Source organism: Podarcis cretensis (assembly GCF_951804945.1).
Source record: "Podarcis cretensis genome assembly, chromosome: 14".
NCBI lineage: Eukaryota > Metazoa > Chordata > Lepidosauria > Squamata > Lacertidae > Podarcis > Podarcis cretensis.
This window is the reverse complement of record NC_137183.1, coordinates 27,000,796-27,024,174: the sequence shown is the minus strand read 5'-3', so window position 1 is coordinate 27,024,174 and position 23,379 is coordinate 27,000,796. Positions and strand designations below refer to the sequence as shown.

The window sequence follows — 23,379 nt, the reverse complement described above, 5'->3', positions numbered from 1 at the left end:
AGCAGGAGTTTCCAAGTATACCAAGCAGATCAGCATTAACTGAGATGCTGAAGAACAAGTTGGATACTGTGTAACTTTAAGGAGCATCTCAGTGCATCCTGGTACTGGCTGTAATATTCCGCACCAGCTGCAGCTTCCAGACCAATCCCAAGGGAGGCCCCACATAGCCCATGTTACAGTAGTTCAGCCATGAGGTTACGATAGCACAAATCACCATGGCCAAGCTATAGATGCTATTAAACAGATTTGAACCAAAGTCCAAGAGTCAGAAGCAGAGCTGCTGCAGAAACCTACTGTATTGTCTTTTCCAGGATTATAATGTCTTTCCATTAGAGCAGGAAAAAACCTCCAAACCCATGAATACTGGAGTTACATGCTCATTTATGCCACTGCAAAGCAACAGAAATATATTGTTTGAAGGTTTTCAGAATACATCACCAGCAAGACCTTAGGGCTGGGATTTTCTGTTTGCTTCTGATTTTCATTCCTGTAATTCTGTAAAATGTCAAAAGGGAGGGTCTGGTTCATTAATTAAGCATAGCATGAGACTGTGGGATTCTTGACCTGCCTTGCAGGGAAGTCTTGCAAAGAAGCTCCAGCGCTCACTTGTTAGCTCAGAGCATCATTAGATGTGCCCTTGAAACATGGCTGGTGTGTTTTCACTGCTCAGCCCACAACTAATTGCAACTTTCTCAGAGAGGATCATTAGTAAGATGCTGAGTCAACATTCACTGATGGCTCTTTGTTCCTTTTTCAGGACAGGGGAGCCTCAGGCACCTCTCATTGTGTTTTTCTTTTGCAGAACGTACTGGTTTTGGATTCCTTGGTTCTGCTAGGTGTTAAGGAAAGATAGAAGTAGGGACTAATTCATCCTATGATGGTCTCAGCCTACTCAGGACTTAGCATTGATAAATATCACTAATTGGGTCTTTGTACCTTCCCAATTATTTTGAGAGTCAGTGTGTTGTGTTGGTTAGAGATGAGAGCAGACAATATGGTGCCCTTCCGTTGCTGTTGTTGCACTACAACTCCCATCAGTCCCTCACATCATGGTGATGATGATGATTTAATTTCTATACTGCTCAATATGTTTAAAATATCTATAAGCAGTGTACAGAAAACTAAAGCAACAACAAAAAATATTACCAAAATACAGTTACATATAAAAACATGATATTAATGCAATGTTACTAATATCATCAACCCCAGCCAGCAAAGTCCAGGAATTATGGAGATTAGTCTAGCAGAGTTCATGGCTGAGGTGAGGTTTGAACCAGAAACTTCCCATACCACGTCTAGTTCTTAAGCCACTCTGCTACCTGTTGTTGTTGTTCAGTCATTTAGTCGTGTCTGACTCTTTGTGACCCCATAGACCAGAGCACGCCAGGCACTCCTGTCTTCCACTGCCTCCCACAGTTTGGTCAAACTCATGCTGGTAGCTTCGAGAACACTATCCAACCATCTCATCCTCTGTCGTCCCCTTCTCCGTGTGTCCTCCATCTTTCCCAACATCAGGGTCTTTTCCAGGGAGTATTCTCTTCTCATGAGGTGGCCAAAGTATTGGAGTCTCAGCTTCAGGATCTGTCCTTCCAGTGAGCACTCAGGGCTGATTTCCTTCAGAATGGATTGGTTTGATCTTCTTGCAGTCCACGGGACTCTCAAGAGTCTCCTCCAGCACCATAATTCAAAAGCATCAATTTTTTGGCGATCAGCCTTCTTTATGGTCCAGCTCTCACTTCCATACATCACTACTGGGAAAACCATAACTTTAACTATACGGACCTCCAAATGAGATGCCTCCTCTCAGTTCCAGAATTACAGAGTTATTTCTCCCTCTCTCACAAGGGGGGAAATAAACCTTGGTGACTCAGAATGTACCATGCATACTTTTAAGCTGGCTGTCAAACGAGGTGCCAACATGAATAAAATATGGGGGGGGGGACAGGTAAGCCCTGCCCCATGTGCCCATCAACTGGGGGGGGGCTCAAATATTTAGTTGTGGGGGCCAAAGGGACCTTGGCCTCTAGGAGTTAGCTCCTGTGTTGTCTTGCCTTAGTTAGTGCTGATTGGCTTTGGTGGTTTTATCTGTATTTGCAGGTAACTCTAACCATGATAGCTAATATGGTGCCCTCCAGGTATTTTGGACTGCAACTTCCATCCACTCCTGCCAGCATGTCAATGGGAAGCAATGATGGAAGCTGTATTTCAGAACACCTGGACAGCCCCAGGTTGACTACCTCTGCTCTAACCCGTTGGAATAGCCTCCACTAACCTGGTGCCCTTCAGCTGTTTTGGACTGCAAGCCCCATCAGCCCTGGCCTGCATGAGGGCACAACTGGAGAGCATGGAGTTGGCAAAAACTGTGTTAGAGCAACCTGTGCCACCAGCTATACCTAGTTAAACCACTTTAGCTGAGGGAAGCTTGTAATGCAGTTGAGTTCTTGGTTGACATGATGTCCTTCCAGCGATTGCCACCTCGGTCAGCCCTCGTGTCGATACATCATAGTGAGGTGACAGAACTTCTATTGCTTTAACGAGTTCATCTCTTTAAGCTTCAATTTGTTGGAGACCTGTCCACTTTTATCGAACTCAGAGTGGTGTCGAGCAAAACTAGCACTTCATCACCAATACGAAAGGATTTGATATGAAAGGAGTCAACCTGACTTTCTCTCCCCTACACACACACACACACACACACACACACACACACACACACACCTCTGTTTTGACAGTTTGGGGAGATTGCTCTTGTACAATATGAGGATAAAAATGTATTTTCCAGGACAGAATAATTCCATTCCCATCCCCCTGCCGTGTTCAGACAGCAAAGCCATATGTCACAGACGTCCAATAATAAGATTATCTATGATCCAGAGGGGATTTGAAAGGAGCAAGGTTTTCAAGAGAGGAGTGAACTTCTAGCTCTTGAACCTAGTCTGAATGTTCTCTGGTGGACAGGGGGAAGAAAGTCTTTGGGACACAGTATGCCAGAGGTGGGAGTGGCCAGAAGCAAAAGTGGGTGGGGCAAAGCAGGAGTCTTTTTCCTTTGGTGCACAGCCGGGCCCCATCCATGAAGCAGTCAGCAGCAAGCTGCACCCTGAGAGGAGGAGGAGAAGCTGCCACCCAAAGTGGCAAGACGAGCAAGAGGTTAGTTGGGAGGCTGCACCTCCTGCCACCTCGCCAGCAGCAGCACTGCCACCACTCCCCACACCACCATGCCTCCTCCACTCAGATTGAGGCAGTGCCCATGCTACCGCCTCCTGCCCTTCACCCCTGCCAGGTGCCTGGCACTCAGCACTCACCACTGCTTGCTGCCTCCTGGTCCTTAACCCTGAATGCCCTATTGCATATTTTCTTCTCCCAAAGTCACCCTCCTTGACTAGAGTTTACATAGCTTATAGAATTGTAGAGTTGGAAAGGACCCCGAGGGTCATCTGGTCCAACCTCCTGCAATGCAGGAATCTCAACTAAAGCATCCATGAAAGAAACTTTAGCTTAAGTGGATGGTGCATATTCTGCTTTTTTATATAAATAAATATGGTGAACTAAATATTCTGCGGCCTGTATACATTTTGCAGATTAAAGATATGTGCATGTATTTCCTTAGGTTTCATCATTCTGTGCATGCCAGTTACTCAGGGGGTCAATGAACTATGTCATCAACTGTCATCATATCCTTCTGGTCACCTTGCAGGAATGGTCCAATGGGGTTACTATGCTCCAGTTGGCTCTGGCCATTCCTAAAAGACAGGTCTCAGAAGGTGGTGCTGGGAGACCATTGTTTTTAAGCAAGGATCAGCTATGCTCCAGAGTGCCTGACCTCAATGAGGCTTGAAGTCAATCAGCTGGTCATTAGTGATGACTTCAAGCTTTGCTTCCAGCATGGATGAGGTGCGCTCAGGAACTCTGGAGTACAACTCATCTGTGTTTGTCTTGCATTTGAAAGCTGAATGCAAGGTCCACTTGCTGAGGAACAAGCGGGAATCCACCTTAAGGCTCCAAATTTGTTGTTTTGCAGCCATATATTTATCTGCCCAGATGCCATTTTTTACATCAGATGTAGAGCAGGTGGATGTAGCTTGGGGGAAACAGCATTGTGGAGCAAATTAGGATTCCTGAAGGGTCTAATCTGGCCCATAGACCAGAGGTTATGAAGTTGCCTTTTACTGAATCAGGCCATTGGTCTATCTCACTCACTATTGTCTACACTGACTGGCAGTGTATCTCCAGGATCTCAGATGTGGAGTTTCTCCCAGCCAAGGCTGAGGATTCCCAGTATTGATACTGGGACCTTCTTCATGCAAAGCAGCTGCTCTACTGCTGAGCTACAAAACTATAACCAAAACTATAACCTTCCAAAACTATAACCCACACCTGCTTTGATCACTACACCACACTGCCTCTCACATCTCAACCTTGCAGGGGACCATATTCAACATATTTTTATCATCCATGTTACAATTGCACAATGTATCCGTGTTCTTCACATAATGAACAAAACTTCCCTTGGCCTTAAGCTATTGATTAGAGAATGCGGGGAAAGGGAGTTTATAAAATTTGCAAAAAAGGCTTCTCCTTTTAATGTCAGAAATGAACCTGGAGCTGAGACTGTCGGATCCATTGAGGGGCTGTGATGGCAATTTAACTCATTTAAATGATCGGTTTCCCTTTGATATGATTCCAGATGTACTTTTAGTGCGGGGGGGGGGGGGGGAACTATTCTTGTCTGAAGTTTCTGGAAGAAGAAAACTCAGGAGGGGGTGACGTTCAATGGAGCTCCTGTCCTTTTATCCTTGATTTAGTGAGCATATCAGATGCTCCGCTTTGTTAACAGCCCTTTTCATTTGTAAAATAAATCCAGCTATTTTATTGGGCTGTTTTTGTTAGCGATCACCAGCATAAATTTTGCGCTATGTGAGATTGGGGTAGGTATTATGGCACAGCAGTTGTCCAATTAAGTGGAGCATCGCTGGCAAAAAAAAAAAAAGCCAGCTTTTCATTTTGCAAGTTATCTATGGGCGCAAGAGGACTTTGTGTGTGTGTGTGCGTGTGTGATTTTCATTTTGCACATTATCTATGGGCGCAAGAGACCATACAGTGTGATTCCCCCCCCCCCCATTATACTATGAACATCTTCTATCCTGTGCTATTTAACCAGCTGTGGATCTCTTACTGCTGGCAACACAGAAGATAAAAGGAACCCGTTTTCTCCTAAAGAAAGGTGCCTTTTCCTCCCCAGAAAGCCAAACATCCATACAGGGTTTTTGGGGTTTGTTTTTTTTTAAAAAAAGAGTTAAAAGATACCAATAACAGAGAGCTACTTTTGTAGAATCTGTTTTCACACCCATCAGGGAGAATTCAAACTGGATAGATCATTGAGAAAGATCCCAGGGACGTTTACAATAAATACACAATATGCATTAAAACACACACACAAGAAAACAGCACAAAAGTTTAAAAGAGCAGGATGAGAGCTAAAATGCTTCAAGGGTGTGGGAGGATGAAACACTGTTTGCCTAGTGCCCATTAGATGACAAGGTCAAGTGTGCACTTGGCCCTGTTTAGAAAATAGAAGTGATGGGGTGTCAGGACTGGTGGTCTGGAGAGGGAGAAAATATTCACTGGAAATAATCTGCAATTAGGAAGGGTGTGATCCTCCCATATTTAAATCATTTATCTGGTAGACCAATGGGTGTTAGAATTCTATATGAAGGGAGAGGGCGAGTATATTCCTAGGAAGATAAAGACTCTCCTCCTGCAAGAGAGGGGAGTGGTTGTGGTCGGGAGCCGGACTCCGCCTCAAGCAGGGGGCGTTAGCCCCCTGCCTCCCACTCACCTGGCTGGCGCCTACGCCCACGGGCAGGCACCCAACCAGGTGCCTGCGAGGGGGTGTGTTTAGCAGCCTAAATTGCTGCGGCACCAGCCTTCCAGCCTCACTTTTCGTTGTCCCGTCTAAACCCCCCTGTTTTAGACTCACCCCTCTCTGAGGGGGTGGAGTCAGCTGACGTAATCCAGTGCCTAAGCCAATACCTTTTCACTTGCTGTAATCAATAAAGTTGTGGCCTTTTCTTGCCCATTAACCTTATATCACGTGTCCTTGTGTTTTCATTTCACTACGCGGGGATCGGGTCTTCGAACCACAACCTTTTCTTATGTCTGGTAATCAAGATACTCTCAGTTCATCTGATCTTGAGTTTAGGATGGAAATAGATCTTTTCATGTATTGCTTGTGTCCTGTTCCTTTCTGTATGTAACATTCCGAGTTGTTCAGGGTTTGTTGCTCCAGTTTCATTTCGCAATGATTCAGGAACTGCCCTGGGACTTTAGGATGAAGGCTGGATAATAAATTGAAGCCATAGTAGTCATCACTATCATAATGCTTCACCCTGCGCATACTATGGAACTTGCTCCCACAGCTTTCCGACAGGTATCTGGGTGGCCACTGTGAGAACAAGATGATGATGATGGATTAGATGGGTCATTGGCTCCTCTTGTGTTCTTTAATTTGAGGTTCCTTCCTTAGCCTGAATAAATCTGGTGCAGAGGGGAAAGCATCTGAATCTCACTGCTGATGGCTATGCTTGAGAAAACATTTGACACATGCCCAGAGGATTGCTTCTAAGCAACCTAAAAGTACTTTGTCACAGTTTTGTTAGGAGCTTTTTAAAAAACAACCCAAAAACTAACTATCTCCCTTTTAACAATGTCTGCATACTTCCCCTGGTACCTAGGGAAAGAATGAAACTGTCGGTTTGGGTCCTCCAAGTTCCTCATTCTTCAATTCTTAAATCCAGCTCTCCACATTTCTGCAGCAATTTGTGAATTTATTTGTTAACCCCCATGAAAACTTGTCAGCATTTCAGTGACTATTTCTCCTAATAAACACATGCTGTCTTGATTAATGTACTGTACACATTTTCCCTAAAATAATGCATTTTTTGTAAACATTGGTTAGAGTTCTTCCTTGAGGAAGGGTGCATTTCAGAGGGTGGCAGCAGTATTTGGGTTCTCACATTGTTTCAGAAAGTGAGAGATAGATAAGGTCACCTTTGAATGTGAACAGAACTGAATTTCTCCCCCATCCCTACTCATGTCATACTATCTGTATTTTTAGACCCAGACCCTGTCTGTATCCTCCTGCTGCTCCTTGACCTCCCAGATCTCATTCAGTTACACAGAATATTTAAAAGTCACCGGAGGGAGAGGACGCCTTCAGCCCTTTGCTTCTCCTCCTCCTTGTCCTTTCTCTGCATCTCCCCTGTGTTCATATTTGTGGCAGTCTGGTGGGATTTTGCAGTGACGTCCCTGGGTTTCGGCTTTGTGCCAGGGCCTCTTTGCAACTTGTTGACATGTCTCTTCCATTTGGCTCCCTTAATTGGCAATGTGGGCATGTCGCATTGCATTTCCGTTGCCGCTGCCTTTCGGTACCGCAGGGGCCCGGTACCTTAACTTTAGACTTCAGACTGAGTTTATTTCATCTCCATTTCACAGGGCAATCTAGCCTTCGCCAATCTCCTTCCTTCCTTTTCATCCACTTTTAAAACTTAGGAATTTTTATATTGCTTTGTCAAAGGCACCCGCTTAGAGACCCATGTGGCTCTTTGCATATCAAGAGCAGGGAGCTGGTTTAGTTTGTGGTTCAGATTCCAAATTGGGAATGGAGGGAGATAACGACCTGAGAAATGATTGAAAACCTCTACAATAGAATTAAAGCCTTTTATTTCACTTTCTATTTATCTGCATTCCTCAGGGGCCCTTTGAAAGGAATGTATGCAAATCTTAGAACTTAATTCCATGCCTCACAAATAGCCTCCAAGCAGCCTTCTGACCACTAAAGGGGGGGGGGGAGAGAGAGAGAGAGAGAGAGTAAAGAATAACATGTGAACAGGGTTTGCATGGATGCTGTCCTGCTGTAAAGGCAAAGGGACCCCTGACCATTAGGTCCAGTCGTGGCCGACTCTGGGGTTGCAGCACTCATCTCGCTTTATTGGCCAAGGGAGCCGGCATACAGCTTCCAGGTCATGTGGCCAGCATGACTAAGCCGCTTCTGGCGAACCAGAGCAGCGCATGGAAACGCCGTTTACCATCCTGCCAGAGCAGTACCTATTTATCTACTTGCACTTTGATGTGCTTTCGAACTGCTAGGTTGGCAGGAACAGGGACCAAACCACGGGAGCTCACCCCGTCGCGGGGATTCGAACCGCCGACCTTCTGATTGGCAAGTCCTAGGCTCTGTGGTTTAACCCACAGCGCCACCCGCGTCCCTGCTGTAGGTACAGACAAATCTGCCATCCTCGCTTCCTCAATCTTCCAGTCTTAAATTCAGCTCTCCCAACTTCCACCTCTACTTCCCAGTCCTAGCTGGAGATACTTTCAGGGATTGAAACTGGGACCTTCTGGATGCAAAGCAGGTGTCCCATCACTTAGCTTGAACCTTCGCCTAAGTGCTGATAATAATCTGTTAGATCATTAAAAGCAGCAACAACAAATGCTCTTAGAGTATAATCCAATTGGAATGGGGTTTCGTTTGTTTGTCCTTGTTAATTTTGAATGCTTCCAGGAGCAGATCTTTAAACTTTGCTGAGCTGTGCTTGGGCATCTATGGAGCTCCTTCTCTTAGGTTATCTCCATGGCCTCTGGAAGGACTCCAGAAACTTGTATTAATAGTAAGTTGCAGAAATGTTTTCTTTCCTCTCTCATAATGCTAGAATTGGGGGGCATCCAATGAGGCTGAATGTTGGAAGATTCGAGACAGGCAATAGAAAGTACTTTCTACATACAGCACATAGTTAGAACTCATCCTTACCAGGGAGAGTGTTGACCATCAAGTTGGATTACTTTACAAGATGATGGCTACCAGCCACAATGGTTAGGTTTTACCTCCATTGCTGGGCTTCCACTTGGAGCATCAGGTTGGCCACTGTGAGAGCAGGACGATAGGCTAGATGGACCTTCGACTTGATCAAGCAGAACTCTTCTTATGTTCATAGCAGTGGAAAGTGGATAGTGATTCTTATCCAGCCCTTGAAGTTCACTACGCCCTGGGAATAATTTACAACAGGGCATTCAGCAATTCAGTAATTTAGGGCAGCCACAAAGCACCTACACCTGCATGCAAAACAGGGCCCCTTTTGCCCTGTTACTTGGTACCTGGATAGTTGCAGTCCTTCCTTTTCCTACTAAATATTCATGGCATAAACAAAGTCGCCGGTTTTCTGTTTGAACAACTCAATGAGTTTGTTTTACCGCTTTGACCTTAAATAACAAACTGATCTTACATGGCAAGGAGTCTGAATAACAATGCGGTTCAGTCAAACGCTTGACTGCACTCTCGCTCCTCCTCACCCTTTCCTTTATGAATGTTTTCATGGCTGAAATGGTTGGGTCCACCCAGGTCCTCCTGCCAGGGCACACTAAAAGAGAGTTTTAATCAGAGGAGATATTTCCAGCTAAACCCATTCCACTGGAAATAGGAAGCTGCCTTACACTGAGCCAGATCATTGAATCCATCTAGTTCCACACTGAGTGACAGCAGCTCTCCTGGGTTACAGACAAGGAGTGTCTCCCAACCCTAGCTGGAGATGCCTGGGATTGAACCTGGAACCTTCTGCATGCAGGGCAGATGCTCTAACCGCTGAACTATGGCCATTCCCTGCTATTGCCCTGAGAAAAAAAAATAACCCTCCTGGGGGGAAAACTGTTTTGCTTTGCTCAAGTGTCTGTTGATCTCCATGGGCTCTGTGGTTTTTATCTGCCAGACTACCAAACATTTTCTTGAGTGGCTTCTTGAGTGCCCAACCCTATCAACAGGCAGGGTGAGGCAGCTGCTTCAGATGTGAGATTCCAAGTGGCAGGCAACAGCAGCTAGTTTGCTGCCCCATGTCAGCTTCTGGACACACAGTGTGAGACAGTTAGGCAACAGCACAGTTCTTTGCACTGTGCAAATGTTTGCCAGGAAGGGGACATTTGCAGGGGAGTACAGTGGTACCTCAGGTTAAGAACTTAATTCGTTCTGGAGGTCCGTTCTTAACCTGAAACTGTTCTTAACCTGAGGTACCACTTTAGCTAATGTGGCCTTCTGCTGCTGCCGCACAATTTCTGTTCTCATCCTGAAGCAAAGTTCTTAACCCGAGGTACTATTTCTGGGTTAGCGGAGTCTGTAACCTGAAGCATCGTCTGTAACCCGAGGTACCACTGTATTGCCAGCCAGGATGGGGTGCTTACCCCTTCACCTTCCAGCTCCCACCCATGGAGTCTCCCCTGCAAATGCCCCTCTGACTGTGCTTAACTTGTTTTCTGCCCACTAAGCTTTGAGGGAAAAGGCTGGGGAGGTGGGCATTTGCAAGGAGAAATCAGCAAGTATACAAAGGATAAATTATTGCTTCTCTTGCCTGGCTACCTTCTCCTACAAATGGGCCCATTCTCTCTTCCCACCCCCCACCCCGCCAAATGTTCCCACATTTGCATTATCTCAGCGTGTTCAGGTTTGCTGAGATCTCACGTAGTTCCTCCCTCAGCAGACCTGCAAGTTCTCAACCATGCAACAGGATCCCTGGGGCTGTTTATCTCACATCATGACCCATCCTCCCTGCCCAGTATTTTATCATTAGCACCAATAACAGCACCTGCAGAGAACTATTAGCAGCGCTCCAAGAGGAAACTCATCCTTCCAGAGATCATTGTTCTTTTTGGAAGGCTAAAGACATGACTGTCCTGCCTGGGGCTGATGGGCGGTGCAGTCCAAAAACATCTGGAGGGAAGGCTGATTCAAAGTTTTAGATCTGCTGTGTGTGTACCTGAGAAACACCCCTCTTAATTTCCACAGGAACCCAATTAGGGAACTCAGTCTGTTCTCCCCACTTTGGTATGGGAAGCCATATGTTCCCCTTGCGGGGGATTGCTTGTCAGGAGCTGAGGTGGGTTAATTGTAAATGTTGCCCTTAAGTTAGCAAATACACACATCCATATCTAGGATCTGCATCAGTGCACTGGAATATTTGAGGAGGACATCCCGCAGCATTTAAATACATCCACGGTTTATGAAATAAATCGGCTTATCTGGCATAGCAGATTCTGGGATCAAGCAACCCCTGTATTTTTGTCACTCAGACCTGCAGAGATAAAGGTGTCTATTGGTACCTTTCACCTACTCTCTGGATTTTATAAACATCTGTGGCCCCTGCAAATTGTACATTTCCTACAACACCCTCCCTTGATGGGGAGCAATGGGTTTTATTTCACCAAATTCCCTCTGTGTCTCTTTTAATGCACTCTGCTTCATACCCTTGCCTTACTCATGATGCTGGGGGAGGGCACGAAAAAAAGTGCATTTTACATTTTTGAAAGAGAAACAGGAAAAGAAGAAATAAATACAACCTTCTCCCTAAATCAGTAGTGGGTGACCATTTTTTTCCTGTTGAGGGCCACATTCCCTTGGGAGTTATCATGGGCAGTGGGTGGGGCCTGAGCCCAAGGTGGGGGAGGCAACCCCATTTTCTCTCTCTTTTTTGCAACCCTTTTGAGACCCTAGGAGCCCATCCTCCGTAGCTAACTCATCTTTGTTTACTCTTCTTGGCACCAGTCAGCACAAGGGGTAAGAAGACTGTTTCTCCGCAACTAAAAAGTTCACCTTTCATGATGATTGGGCATTTTTAGGATCTTGGAGACTGGGACTCTGCAGTAGAAGCACAAACAGGTCTTCATCCTCCCCCTACTCCCCGTGACCCTTGACCACTACACCTCTGCAGGGGACCCCTCAAATGTGCAGCTGTCCCACCTGAAGCCTGATGCAGTCCATGCAAGCTGCCATTCACCATGAAGGGTGGAAAGAGTCAGGTATCCATATTGTGTCTGCCCCCACCCTGCTAATATGACAATTTCGATTATTTCAATGAGAAAATACATGGATAAAACTACAGCAAAAAAAAAAAAAATCAATGAGAGAGAGAGAGAGGGCAGTGGTTCATTCTGGGATTGATCAAAGTTTCGTTCTTTGGCTAAAATCAGCCAGCGGAGTGGGAGCGAGAATTAGATCCAGAATCCAGCTTTTGGTGGGAGAGTAACCTTTTTGTTTTATGATATCTTTCTCATGGAAATTACATTATGGAAATCTCCATAACAGCCAGGGGAGGAGAGTCAGATACAAAACAGATACCTGTCCTCATCTCTCTCCCCCCCCCCCCACATTGTGGCGAAGAGCAGCTTGCATGGGGGGGGGGTGTTAACGTGGGGAGAAGGAAGCAAGGATTTCCATTGAGCTCAGGAACAGAGAACAGCCCTTTCAAATCAGCCCTTTAAGCTGAAATCCCACAGCAAACAATTAACTGCAGATGAATCTTCACGTGGTCCATATGGAATCCTCAGCTGTGGGAAAAAGAGGCATTAAATATCAGTCTATTTATGGCGAGATTCCTTAATATAGCCATAACACCTTTCCCCCACTTCCCATGGGGTGGGTAGGTTATACATTTTGAATTTAATTCACTATTCTTTCTCGTTTCGTGCTGCCTCCAGTGGTACCCTTTCCGCTGGAATGTTCTGTACTGATTAAGTTGCCAAACTGCCCAGAAGGAAAAGGGTGGGAGAGAAGGGAGGGAGAGAACGGTCACCATATGGAGCCCAGATGTTGATTAATTTCGGTAAATGGGATAGGAATCTGAAACACCATATTGCAAGAGAAAAGATGCGCTAACACTTGATCCCCAGCCTAATAGAATATATACTCATTAATGACTGGCAAGGAAGAGAGCCTGTTGCAATCATCGTCAGAGGTGGGGAGGTTGCGGGTGCGTCAATTGGATAGAAGTGCCCACGTGCATCTCATTCCATGAGCCAGGCTCCCCAAATTGAGGTGAAAATGTTAATGATTTTTGCATTTAGAATTAATCCCTGCTTGGAGTGGCTGCAGCTGGTTTGAGTCATATGTTTTCTGGTATAGAAGCTAACAGGGCAATCCTATGTCTGTCTACTTAGAAGTAAGCCCCACTGTGTTCAGTAGGCCTTGCAGTCTGGCAACTGTGCATAGGATTGCAGCCCTCTTAGCAGTCCCACCACCTGCAAAAGCTCTGTGGGATAGTGCCCTGGGAGAGGGCATTCTCTGTGGCCACCTCTAAGGAGATGTACCTGGTACCTTCATTGTGCAGTTTTCAGCAGATGTAGAAGACACATGTCTTCATCCTGGCCTTCCACCATACCTGAGGGCTGCAGACTAGCTTAGAGGAAGCAGCACATGCTGCTGCTGCTTGCCTCACACAATCCCTCACCTCACGTTGCCTAATGGTAGGGCCGGCCCTTTCAGAGGAAATGCTTGGCAGTCTGCCTGATAAAAGGCCATAGTGGCCATGGAATATCACCATATCTTGAACTGCTTCTTCTTAATGATAAACAGTTGGAACAAATAGCAGTTGTGGGGGGTGGCAGGAAACCAGGGAGGGACCCTGATCAGATCAAGAGCACACTCCAGAATGGAAATCAGCGAACATAAGAAGGTGCTACTGGATCAGGCCAGGGGCCCATCTAGTTCAGCATCTTTTTCTCACAGTGGCCAGGGAAAACTTGTACACAGGTGGACCTTTTTCGTTGAGAAGGATGGTGCCCAAAGGAATGTGTGGTAGGAGCTGTTAAGGTCAAGAGGTGTGGAGAAACTTCGGGGGGGGGGGAAGGTTCCATCAACTTTCGCGTGTTAATAAACCTCAAGGCCACTCCTTTAGTTTAGAGACAGAAGAGCTTGGCATTAACTGAGCAAGAAATGAGGGATGAGGGAACTTCCCCTCTAAGGCCAACACTACATGGCTTTGTGATAAACACACATTTGTTAAAAGTGTGCTTAAACTGGTCACTTTTGTTTTGAAGAAAGAAAACAGTCGTGTCCCCACCATTGTTAGCTCAGTGCTTCAGTCCAGGTTCAGTAGATGAATGAAATAATGTAACTGTCTGACTTAATGTTTTGAGATTCTGTAAAGCATATATATTCCAGCCTTTCCATTGCACAGATGAACTTCAGTTTTGCAACTTGCTTGGGGCACAGACATTTCCCCTCCCTTTTATTTGTGCTAATTTGCAGAGCATCTCATACATTGATTTTGCAATATAAATAATACATCATTATGTATGCTCAGCAGTTTCTCTGGGATTTGAAAATATCACTTCTTTGGGGCCTTGTTTGTTTGTTTGTTTGCTTATTTTGCCTCTGCGAGGAAACCAAGCTTCGCACGACATTAAGCCCTTGTCGTCTTTTGTGATTAGCGCTTTGTCCGTGATGTTTTTCTTAATGAGCAAACAGCTGTTCAGAGAGATTTGCCATTTTACCTTTCCTACCTCCCGCTGTACAGCTGCCAATAATTTGTCCCTGTTCTCCTTTTGCGCCAATCCAAAAGAAACCATTGTGATGCTGTCAGTTCCTGGGAAACAATGGACATTGTGTAGAAGGACTTTGTCTAAACTGGAGATGGCAATGGCTGGATAGCCCAGGCTGCTTTTCAGACCCGGAGATGCTTCCTTAGAATGTTGAGAATCTCAGCTTTGCCGCTATGATGATTCAACCTTTCAAGGATAACTTTAAATGTGATGCAAAACTGAAAGGGGTTTCAACAAGATTCATAGCAGTTTCCTACTTCTGCAGTATTTCTGGGTCACTTAAGAACATCATAAGAGCCTGCTGGGTCAAAGCAACAAGCTATTTAGTCCAGCATCCTATTCTCACATTGGCCAACCAGATGCCTGTGGGAAGCTCACAAACATAATTCAAGCACAATAACACGCGCCACACTCCTGCATTCTCCAGAAACCAGTATTCAGAAAAACTGACTGTGGAGGCAGAGCAGCGGCCATCATGACTAGTAGCCATTGGCAACCTTCTTCTCCATGAATTGGTCCAATCCTCTTTTAAAATCATCCAAGTTGATGGCTATCCCACTTTCATGTGGGAGTGAGTCCCATGGATTAACTGTGCACTGTTTAACTTCTGGTGTGATTCGTTTCCTACACAGGATGCTGGAAGCAACATGCAGATTGTTCTGTGTATTTTTTTACATGTTTTGAGGTGCTGCAAGCATGTTGTTCTGTTATACCTTAGGGACAGCCTGAACCAAGCTTATGCCCTCTAGTTGCTTTGAACTACGGCTCTCATCAGCCCCAGCATTTTCGTATATGGCCATGCTACCTGGGGCTAATGCCATTAGCCTAGGGCTAATGCAAGTGGTGGCCAAAACACCTGGAAGTTACCAAGCTGAAGAAGGCTGCCTTAGCAAATTCCTCTTTCTGAGCATTCTTCCAGATGCCCTCAGGGATTCAGTTGTATCATCCTTGAGGGAAGTGCAAGGAGTTTGGGCCTTCTCAGTAGAGATGGGCAAGTTCTATGATCCTCTTATTAGCTTCTGAGCTGGCCACGATTACCTGGAGCCCATACTTCTCCTTCTTCCTCAGCTTGGTTTCATTTTGGTTTGCAGGGAGAAGACTGCTCTGTCGTTTGTGCAGCCGGAACATACGGAGGCAACTGCTCATTGGTTTGCAACTGCAGAAACGATGGCGGGTGCTCCCCAGTGGACGGTTCGTGCTTTTGCAGAGAAGGTAAAGGTTGTCCTGCTTCAAGGGCTACCATGAGGTAGCATAAATCATACTCTCCTGTGCTAAAATGTTCACCAAATGGCTCCAGGCTGTGAAGCAGGTCAGGATCTCTCAAGTTGGTAGTAAATCATAACATGGAGTGTTATGCTGCCCTTCGGGGTCGATGTTTGTGTTTTTCCAGGAATCAGGTAACATTGGTGTACTCCTGCTACTATGTGTATCTGAAGAAGTGTGCATGCACACGAAAGCTCATACCAATAACAAACTTAGTTGGTCTCTAAGGTGCTACTGGAAGGGATTTTTTTATCTTGCTACTATGATATGGTTGACACATGCATATCTGTCAGTTGACAATAAGCGATGGCTTTCGCATGTTGATGGGCTGTCATAGAGCAAATGCCTGAGTCACATTGTGCTTTTACTTGTGTGTGTGTGTGCTTGTGCATTGTAGACCTAAAAATGTTAACAATATTTCATTTTGTATATTATTAGTAGTAGCAGTATTTATTATTTAACATTGTGACCTCTGATCACACAGTAAATTGTGTATTACTCTGCATATCATGTAGGTACAAGTATCAGGGATGGCTGCAGTTCTTTGAGTGAACACTCAGCAGCACACAGGAACATCAGAAGCTGCCTTACACTAAGTCAGATCATTGGTCCATCAAGATTGGCATTGTCCCACAGCATACCCACTCCTCCCAAACAAACTAAGGAAAATACCCACAACACTTAACAGGTACACACAGACCATGCTCAAAGCATGGAAAGCAGAAATGGGCAAACTATCCCCAACCCCATCCCCACTAATTCCCCTGGCGTACCACCCATTATTCCATCACGCAGCACAAAACCTCCAGATTAAAACCTGGCGAACCAAAGGCTTATATCGCCTAATAGACTTCTATAAAAATAAAATAACCTTTGTCAACACAAGAAATACAGGACAAACTAGAAGACACCCAAATGCCCTGGTTAACACACCACCAATTACATGCCCTCTTAAACAATCAAGTAGTAAAATCAGCAGCAACTAGGCCCCTGGCAACCTTCGAAAACCTCCTCCTAACAACAAAGGGACACGGCAAGGGGATGGTATCTGCAATATACAAAATACTACTCCAAAATCCCATGATCCCCCTAGAAGCAATTAAAATACAATGGGAGGATGACATAAATTATGAGATTAACTCCACCCAGTGGACCAAAATATGGTCTAACCCCCCCCCCTTTAAATCCATATCCACGAAAAGGAAAGAACTCACTCTGAAACTCACCCACAGGTGGTACCTAACACCAAGAAAACTAGTGCTAATGCACCCAGGAACTTCACCTAAATGCTGGAGAGGGTGCACCGCCTCCACATACCTCCACGTGGTGGGGATGCCCCAAAATCCAACTATTCTGGACAACAGCCATACGAGAAATATGTAAAATAGCTAAGCAAGTATTCGAAATCACCCCAGAATTGGCCCTATTAAACATCTTCCAAGACAATAACGGCGATTTACATCACAAAGAACTCATAACCCACCTACTTTCAGCAACCAGAAACATCATAACCTGGAGAGACCTGTCAGGTACCAAATAGTATGGGAAACGGCCCTACTAGAAAAATCAACCAATAAACTGAAACTGACTCGGGGACAAATAGAAGAAGACGCCTTCTCCCCAGTATGGCTCCCCTTTATCACATACACAGCCCAACAAGACGACAAGAATCCACCAACAGCATACGAATCAATATGGCTAACCTGATCCAAAACACCCACCTACCCCACTCACAAATGAAAACAAAGCTCACCACAGCCAATCACAAACGAACAACCACACCCTAGGCCACCTGCAACCTCCCTCACCACCAAAGGAGCACAAGCAAACAGCAGAGAACCTGCACAAGCGATGCTGACACGAAACCCCAAACATACCGTATTTTTCGCCCCATAGGATGCACTTTCCCCCCTCCAAAAATGAAGGGGAAATGTGTGTGCATCCTATGGGGCGAATGCAGGCTTTCACTGAAGCCTGGAGAGCGAGAGGGGTCCCGCGGCTTGCGGAGAGTTGCATGCATGCCGAAGGCTTCCACGGCTTGCGGAGAGTTGCCTGTTCTGGGGGCTGGGGTCGGGGGAAGCTCGGGCTTCCCCTGCCCCAGCCCCGCGCCTGGGGGAGAAATAATTTTCCCCCCTTTATTTCCCCCCTAAAAAACTAGGTGCGCCTTATGGGACGGTGTGTCTTATAGGGCGAAAAATACGGTACATTAAGTAAAATAGAAACATCGCCACCTGACCCCACCCCTGCTCACCTTTCCCCCCTCCACCTCTCTCCCCCTTTCCTTCCTAATGTAACACAAATGTCTCAACAAATGAAACTGATCTGTAAAAATGTTACCTGGAATAAAAATTTACCAAAAAAAAGAAGAAGATTGGCATTGTCTGCACTGACTCTGCACAAATCTATGGCACTTAGGTAGAAATTTCACGTCCCCTCAGACCATGAAGATTCTCAATTGAATGTTCTCACACACTTCACTTGTGAAAGCTGAATTCCTGTGCTTGCTTTTGGCTTGGCCATTCCTGTGTGATCAACACAGCCTTCCCCAAAACACCAGCCGTCACCATATGTTCCAAAGCACATTCTGCCCTACTGATTGGAAACATGACAAGAAATCTAGATGGCACAGTTGCTGTGGGTGCGTGACACGCACAACTGCTACAATCTCTAAAATGGGTGCCTTCTCCGAGAAAGATCTGCAGGGCAGGGAAGCCAAGATGACCAAGTTTTCTAGGGCAAAGGACAAGATGGTGCCGCCTATTCCATGCATTAAATAACTGGCAATTGACTCCTATTTCAGCACTGGTGACTGGACAGCGCACTGTACTTCACTTGAGCCACATATACACCCCTGTCTGCTCCACACCCCTCAGCTTCTGCCACCTGAGGCAGCTTCCTTGTCCTTCCTAATAGCAGGGTCTGCTCTAATGGGGGTAATGGTTGGCGCATCTGACTTGTGCTCTGTCTTGTTCCAGGGTGGCAAGGAGCAGATTGTTCCATTCCATGTCCAAGTGGCACTTGGGGTCTCAACTGCAACCAGTCATGTTACTGTGCCAATGGAGCCGCCTGCAACCCTGTGGATGGATTCTGCCTTTGCTCTCCTGGCTGGCAAGGGGATTTCTGTGACCAGCCCTGCCCTGTAAGTCTACTTTTGATCCTTATCCAGGTCAGTAATTAGGGTGCCATTGACCTAAGAGCAGCATCCAAACGAAGGGAACAAAACGTCTTTTCAGTGTTGTGCATGAAAATGCCCAGATCAGTGGTTAACATCTATGCTAGGACATCCACCCCACCCCGCCTCATGAAGGCTGCAAGGTCCCTCCAACTTTTGCGGAAGAAGACATCTGTACACAGAACAACTCTGTTTTTGCTTTGCTTTTCAGATCCACATCCTAAAACAGTTAAAATGTTTGAAAAGCAATTACAGTTAAAAACATCTAAAAACTATTACTGTTAAAAACATCTAAAAACTATTACAGTTAAAACATTCTAAAAGCAATGTTATCAATAGAAACATTATTCCATCCAATGATCTTGTGGTTGCCAAGAACACTTTTCTTCAGCCACCAAATTCCTGGGCAAGCAGGAAAGGTTTCAAATTCCTCCTGAAAGTTAATATTGATGAAGAAACACTTTACTAGGGAAGGCATTCCACAACAATGGAGCCACCCCTAAAAAGGCCCTGCCATACTCATGGCCAACCAGGCAGGCCCTGGTGGCAGAACCACCAACAAGGCCTCACCTGCTGATTGTAGGGTCTGAGATGGTTGGTACTTTGTAAAGGCAGTCATTTAGGTCTAATTACAATCACAACTACCAGAGTGGCTGGTAGGAAAATGTAGATATATATATATATATATATATATATATATATATATATATATATATATATATATATAAAATAACTAAGAGTCTTTCCCATTCTCTGTTTCTTTTTCTGGAAGGATGGGACATACGGCCTGAATTGCAGCGAACACTGTGATTGTAGCCATGCAGATGGATGTGATCCGGTTACAGGTTATTGTTGCTGCCTTGCTGGTTGGACAGGTAAAAATGGCAAGCTGACAAGTGTGTTATCCTGCAGCTCTATCCATGACCAGTTCAAGTGCCACACTTTGTCTTTAAACCTTTTTTAAAAATCCCATTGAGGCCAGTGAGATCTTCATTGATACCTTAAGGGCCCCTCCAGACTGCTGGTCGTGTGTGTGTGTTTTGTTTTGTTTTTTGCAAGTGTCTTCTGGAACATGTCATTGATGCAGTAATAGTGTATTAGTGATGGATTTGTACGGGATCAACCACAGATCATTCCGCTTTATCAGATGCTCTGTGGTGCTTCCCAAACGATACAGCATCGCATTTGTCACACACATCCTGGACCATTTGCGGCATAAAGGGTTACAGGACTTCAGCAGCAACTGGTGGCACATGCACTGATTAGATATGTCCTGAAACATTTGCAAGCACAACCAATATTGAAAGCACGTCACCCCACAGAGGCCTGAGCAGAGGGTGATCCCAACGGAGACTGGCCAAATGTGAATGTGAGGCCAGGATCTTACCTTGAGAGGCAGCAGTGGCGGCAGCAGGATTGCTGCAACAAACAGCTGTGCAAGCCTTTGGGAGGCAGAGATGCAAGAGGGCATCAGAGGAGGGAGGGAAGGAAAAGCAGACAGAGGCCAGTGTTGCCCATGGCACCCCTGACCATCATTCAAGGCACCCCAGGATGCCCCGGTACACTGGTTGAAAAGCACTGATCTAGAGTAAAGCCCAGAATTCTCCCAGATGCTGCCCTCCTGTTGTGATTGTCAGTGTTACACATGGACAAATATTGCAGCACACTTTATTATTCACATTTTACTGAGGCTGAAGTTGAGAGGCAGAGTAAGGTTGCCCATTTAAGACTGTGTCTGAGGTGGGAATCACTTGCCAACAATGGCTCTGTTTAATTCAAACAGCTAGCGGTTTCTGCTGCTAATGGCATTATTTTTAGAAATGCTGCTTCAATGTTGCCGCTGTGACTGCAGAGTCACACTGAGCAACAGCTGTGGCTCTGAAGATACATTAGTGATAGGATTTCTTGGGAAATTTGGCTGCTCCCCTCAACAGGAGAGATATGGACCAGCATTAAAACCAGCTACTAAGTTTTGGGTTCTGGAGCACTGAGCCTTAATTACTGGCGATGGACAACTTTTGCTGCCTTCTCTCTGTCGTGCAGTGTCATCATCACAGCAGCAAGCCCTCCCAAGAAAACAATGGGGTTGCAGAGGAAGCGATGTGAAGGGCTCCCAAATCAAAAGGCAACTTTTTATAATTAAACAGCATGGAAGGAAGGAAGCAAGGAGGGAAGGAGAGGAGAGTGAGAGATGGGAGTTGCGTTGCTTAGGAACCATTTGTAGCGGGGCCTCAGCGGTGCACAGTTCCATCCGCTGGCCAAGCTCCCCACTGTTCTTTTGATGGACGGCCCTTGCAGTCATCCCTCTAAAGTGCCAGGTGCTCACTGGCCTCTTGCTGTCAGGGGTGAACTCCATGAGGGCAGCTGCACAAGGTTGTTGTCACTGAAACAACAAACAGCCTTGCTGGACTATTACCAAATTTATTGTGACATAAACAGGGACTGTCAGCAAAATAGGCCAGAAGATCTAGACCCGTAAGAGGAGTCTGCTGCATCAGGGCCTTCTAGTCTAGATTCCTGTTCTCACATTGGCCAGTCAGATGTCTGTGGGAAATGGAGGAGGGGTCATGCTTTAGACCACCTGTTTCTTAAACTGGTGAAGTTCTTGCGGATGCCTCCTTGCCTACTTAGAGAAGAGTCCAGGTGGCTCCCGATTAAAGAGGATCATCATTCATGTGACCAGTCCAACAAGCATTGCTGTCTAGACCACATTTGCCCTCTGTGACATCGTTCCAAAATCTCTATGGAGTCTGTGGTTGGCTGGGATCACTCCAAAGGAGCAAGATCAGTGAAGGGAAAATGGCATCCACCATGAGAAATTAATGACAATAAATAGCAGTGAATGTGGCCTTTGAAAAAGACCAAAGCGAGGGTGTTTGGGTGGTTATTTTGAACTCCTTAAAGCTGGCTTAGTCAACCTGGTGCATCTAAATCTTCGACTACAATTCAAGTTGACCCCAGATGGTATAACCGTATGTACTGGGGCTGTAGTTCAGCACATTAGGCTGGCGAAGGCTACCTTAAAAGCATAATGTTCATCCTGAAACTATTTGCAGATGAACACTGGTTAAAAAAACAAGCAAGCAAGCAAGCAAGCAAACTTCCTTTATGTAGAAAATCAGCATCTATAGGGGAATGCTAGCCCAGCTGGGATTTTTGTTTTTTTAATTGGGAAACATTATTTTAAACCTGAGCTTTCCAGTCCTTGCACTCGGAAGCGGTGTGTTGCTAGTAGCACATAATATTTGTGAATTGCAATATTTCTGGCTTTGAAGTTTGTGTATTAGTGTGCTTGGAGAAACATCTTTACACTTTTAAAATCCCGTTAGGAACATAGGAAGCTGCATTATATTGAATCAGACCATGGGTCCATCTAGCTCAGTATTGCCTGCACTGACTGGCTGCAGCTCTCCAGGTTTTACGTTTCCCATCCCTGCTTGGAGAATCTGGGGTTTGAACCTGGGACTGTCTACATGCAAAGCAGATGCTTTGCCACTGAACAACTCTTGATGGTTTGCTGTTTGTCGCGATGCTTTTGGCGTGCTGTGAAATTTCCTCTTCCTATTTACAAAGCTTGAAACTGAGCAACACCCTTGTAAGAAATTATACTTGCAGTTTCAAGTCACAGGGATCAGACATTAGATCCTTATGGCTTTCATATTATTGTTTGAAGTTGTGAATTGTATCATGTTCTCCGTTTTGCAAACATGACATTATCAATAATAGAGTGCCAAACTTGTTGGGGGTGGGGAGGGGGGAAATTGCTGTCCTGGTTTTTTTACTAATTAGAGATGGCCTAGAAAAGATCAGAAAAGTTCAGGAATTTCTGAAGGTTTTGCTCTCTGCAGCTCATGAGGGTAAGCCAGTTCAAATGACTCTCTGATGCTAATGGCCAACGAAAGTCTGATCTAAAAAAAGTTATTCTGTATGTTCACCCACCCCCCAAAAAAGGAATTTGCATTGATGTCAGGAGCTGAGTGCAAGAGATCAATGGGAGGGGAAATAACTGGGTTTTCTTTCCTCTTTAAAGTAGGTTCTCAAGATACTACTCATTAAAAAAAACCCTCCCAGAAACTAATAATAAGAGTGAGGCAGACAGGAAGCACAGGGCAGAGAACTTGGATAAAAGTCTTCAAGGAGTTTGTACAGGACTTCTGTGTCTTAATTTTTTCCTTAACATTTGTCATCCATCTTATCAAGTCAGGTAACAGCAACATACAGTACTGAACAACCCCACCCTGTGATAAATAACTGACATCCATACTGGTAGCAACCACAGAATAAGCAGGCACAGACAGATAGGGTAGTAGATAGAGAACAAACATCAACATCACGCCTATGGGGACACCAAAAGGTCACCATGACCTCTGGGAAGCCCACAAGCAGGAAGTCAGCACAACAGCATTCTCCCCACTTGTGAGTCCCAGAAAGTATTCAGAGGCACCCCTGTGGGTTTGTTGGACGCTATCTCACATTTGCCCTTACTTCCTAAAGCTTTGTGTGACCTCCTGCCTCACTGTTCGCTTAACATAAGAGCATAATAAGAGCAGCATCCTGTTCTCACAGTGGTCACTGACATCCCTGTGGAA

At 45.4% G+C, this 23,379-nt stretch overlaps 1 protein-coding gene across 7 annotated transcripts in view; it reads left to right on the top strand.

Annotated features, from left to right (window-relative positions):
* MEGF11 (multiple EGF like domains 11) overlaps positions 1 to 23,379 on the top strand; it is a 349,752-nt gene that overhangs the window by 255,730 nt on the left and 70,643 nt on the right. For all 7 annotated transcript variants that reach the window (XM_079954213.1, XM_079954211.1, XM_079954210.1 and 4 more), the window contains 3 exons: positions 15,447 to 15,567; positions 18,594 to 18,757; positions 19,563 to 19,665. In XM_079954213.1, the coding sequence (XP_079810339.1) occupies positions 15,447 to 15,567; positions 18,594 to 18,757; positions 19,563 to 19,665 (388 nt within the window). The remainder of the gene's footprint in view (positions 1 to 15,446; positions 15,568 to 18,593; positions 18,758 to 19,562; positions 19,666 to 23,379) is intronic.